Source organism: Sinocyclocheilus grahami, unplaced genomic scaffold, assembly GCF_001515645.1.
Source record: "Sinocyclocheilus grahami isolate Dianchi unplaced genomic scaffold, SAMN03320097.WGS_v1.1 scaffold646.1, whole genome shotgun sequence".
Taxonomy (NCBI): domain Eukaryota; kingdom Metazoa; phylum Chordata; class Actinopteri; order Cypriniformes; family Cyprinidae; genus Sinocyclocheilus; species Sinocyclocheilus grahami.
The window spans coordinates 359424-363064 of record NW_015505825.1 but is presented as its reverse complement, the minus strand read 5'-3'; the positions used below and the strand labels follow the sequence as shown (position 1 = coordinate 363064).

The following is a 3641-nucleotide window of genomic DNA, read 5'->3' as shown; positions in this document are numbered from 1 at the left end:
ATGGTTTTATGTTTACGCAGCGCGATGCAACGCAACGCATAAAAAAGACAGTATAAGTCATTATAATCCGTAATTATGTCCCCACTGGATGCAACAAATGCCTCGTTTACAATGTTTTTGTCTTGTCGCTCCGGGACACGGCATCACAATATGGTAAGGCGCGTAACATTTCCGTCACACGCTTGAGGTATTCGGCCAATCACAATGCACTGAATAGCTGGCCAATCAGAGCACACCTCGCTTTTCAGACCGATGAGCTTTGTAAAAATCGACGCGTTTCAGAAAGGCGGGGCATAGAGGAGAAACAATAATGTACAGTATGTGGAAAATAATGTGTTTTTTTTTTACTTAAACTGCATAAACACATTGCATTACATCAAATACACAAAATAATGTTCTTTTTAGCAATGTCATATGAGCCCTTTAATACAAAGGACGGAAAGCCAATCACACAGAGTACATTTTTCATTTAAAAACCCACCATAAAGTCTCAATATATGTTTTTTTCAAAGTTGAACTTACATTAATTTTACATGGCTTTCTAAACATGCGACTCTCTTGTGCGAGACGCAAGTGTAACAGTGATAGATGTCCCTCTAGAAAATGCGTGAAATATGCATTCTGTGTGAACGGCTTGGTTTCAGTTTTGATGTAAACAAGATCTTCTCCGCATTGATGTTCTCTTTTTCCACAATATTTTGAATGAACAAAGCAGCAGTGGTTTCAACTGGATAGGCTAACAAAAACATTATAATGCAACGACACTTACATCGTTATCGCATCTCGTGCGCCACTGCTAAGGCTGCCTCCTTAACGCACACCTAAAATTCGAATGCAATGTTTCTGCATGTGGATTTTTATTTTAAATTCAACGAATATTCGAAAACAATTTTGACAGCCCTAGTGTGGTGAGAGTGTATTTTACATTGCCATGTTCAAATCAAATGTGTTGAGGACGTCATGAAGTTTCAAACTGAAACTTTGACATTAAGTTGCAGTAAATCTGTGTTTAAATCTAAAACAGGTCATGCAACAACATGAAAGAGTTAAAACCATTTTCTCTAGAAAATACAAGTAGTGCTTCCACAATTCTGTTGTCTGTTTCCAAAGTGTTACTATGTGATTGTCAAGGTCCTTTGTGAAAATAAACTGCACTAAATTGTTGACAATGTGCACTTGTAGTGTACTTCAAATCTTAAAAATATATCCAAAGTTCTGTTAAGAAACTCTAGATGGCGCAGTCCGATGGGTCTAACTCAATCTGACATAATGACGTCATCACATGGTGCAGCTGATTGGTTCTTTTTGCTTCCGCAGCCAATGAGCTTGCTGCTCAACATTCAAATATATGACTAGTGCTTGCAGTTTGCTTCAGAAACCCTCCACCTTCCCCAGCTCCACCTGTATAGATCGGCTACGAGGATTCATGTATGCTAGATATGGGGGTTATTCATATATATGTTAAATGAGCAGCAGCAGTATTTCTTACATTACCACACATTCTCTTCACTTAATAAATCTGTTGTAGGTAAACCTTAGCTTTATTAAAGTGCATTTATCTCTGTTGTTTTTGTTTCAGTGTACTGATGAGAAGTCCTCCTCACTTGATACAGGAAATTATTCTTGTGGACGACTTCAGCTCTGACCGTAAGTAGAGCTTCACGTCATTGCAGCACAAGAACACACACACACACACACATATGAAAGCAGGGAATGATGACAAAGTGTTTCCTGTGTGTGTATGTGCTCATATTTGACCTTTGACGACACATTAGCTGTGGAGGTCGTTGTAAATATTGCTCATTCTCTGTACATCAGTGAGCCAAGACTGAGCCCGGCCCTGCTGTTGCCACGGTGAGGAAACAAACGGCACAATCAGACGTGTAGCTCTGCTGTGATTAATGTAGTGGAGCGCTAAAGAGAGACGTGATTTTTCCTTTACAGAGATCATGTGTTGGTCTCAGGCGGAGCTTTATGCTCTCCTTATTTTGGCATGGAGCACACATGCACCTCACAAAACACACACACACACACACATGCTGACAATGATAAAACTGCTCTACTGTTGCCAAAGGTGCTTCAAGGGTTCAAGTCTTATTCATTTCAGGTTTCTGAACTAAAATACTATTAAATTCTACCTATCTAGAATATGTTGTTGTTATTATTGCATGCTTTTTTATAATACTACAACACACTGAGATACAAATAACATCTGCTGCTATTTGCACTAAGCCATCCTTTAAATATAGCTGGAACTCAAAAAACTTAAAAGATCCTCTAACCTCAGACATGGTTTTAGATTAATTACTCCACACCTGTTTCTGTTTCTCCCTGATTGCCCTCTCCTGTTATTTAAGCCCTGTGTTTTGCCCTAGCTCCTTAGTTTTGACATCATTGATGTGATGTTGATTTAAGTTTATCTCCTGCATTTCTCCTGCCTGTAGATTTATTAAAGGACTTTCTTGTTTATTTCTACTCCTGCATTGTGTGCTTTCTACAGCGACGCAACACGAATTAAAGGGGTCATAGGATGTTGCTAAAAAGAACATTATTTGGTGTTTCTGAACTAAAATACTATTAAATTCTGCCTATCTAGAATATGTTGTTGTTATTATTGCATGCTTTTTTATAATACTACAACACACTGAGATACAAATCACATCTGCTGCTATTTGCACTAAGCCATCCTTTAAATATAGCTGGAACTCAAAAAACTTAAAAGATCCTCTAACCTCAGACATGGTTTTAGATTAATTACTCCACACCTGTTTCTGTTTCTCCCTGATTGCCCTCTCCTGTTATTTAAGCCCTGTGTTTTGCCCTAGCTCCTTAGTTTTGACATCATTGATGTGATGTTGATTTAAGTTTATCTCCTGCATTTCTCCTGCCTGTAGATTTATTAAAGGACTTTCTTGTTTATTTCTACTCCTGCATTGTGTGCTTTCTACAGCGACGCAACACGAATTAAAGGGGTCATAGGATGTTGCTAAAAAGAACATTATTTGGTGTAATGAAATGTGTTTATGTGGTTTAAGGAAAAAAAACATTATTTTCCACATACTGTACATTATTGTTTCTCCTCTATGCCCCGCCTTTCTGAAACGTGTCGATCTTTACAAAGCTCCTCGTTCTAAAAAAGCGAGGTGTGCTGTGATTGGCCAGTTATCCAGTGTGTTATGATTGGCCGAATACCTCAAGCGTGAGACGGAAATGTTACGCCCCTTGCCATACTGTGATGATGCCCTGTCAGGCCGGGACATAATTAAATGACTTATACTGTCTTTTTACGTGTTGCGTTGCATCGCGCCGCGTAAACATAAAACTATGTCTGCATTTCTGCATTTAGAAATGAAAAACTACAAACGCTACTCTACACTGTCCAAAAAACTTGCTTTAAATATATAAAATATAAAATCTCTTTAAATATGAAAAACTTACTTACAGTCTGTGAGTCAGAACAGCCGGCATTGTAGTCTACTCTCCCAGGATCAGGAAACAGTCCTCCATAAAATGTGCTGCACACATCTGAATATTTGGGTTGAAGTGTTCTGGAACAGTGTTGTAAATACAACTTAACCACTGATTTCTAGTCGTGTCCATTTTTGGAAGACCAAACAAAGTAGTTTCGCTTTCACAACGAA

The 3641-nt window shown here is 38.4% G+C and overlaps 1 protein-coding gene across 2 annotated transcripts in view; it reads left to right on the top strand.

Annotated features, from left to right (window-relative positions):
* Nucleotides 1–2024, top strand: part of LOC107558490 (polypeptide N-acetylgalactosaminyltransferase 16-like) — a 12806-nt gene extending 10782 nt beyond the window's left edge. Inside the window, exons 4-6 of one of the 2 annotated variants that reach the window (XM_016242150.1) lie at nt 1580–1647; nt 1819–1854; nt 1945–2024. In XM_016242150.1, coding sequence (XP_016097636.1) covers nt 1580–1647; nt 1819–1832 — 82 coding nt within the window. In that variant the 3' untranslated portion in view covers nt 1833–1854; nt 1945–2024. Of the gene's footprint in view, nt 1–1579; nt 1648–1818 lie in introns of both variants that reach the window. The other variant, XM_016242149.1, reaches the window with a different exon arrangement.
* The last annotated feature ends 1617 nt before the right edge of the window (nt 2025–3641 follow it).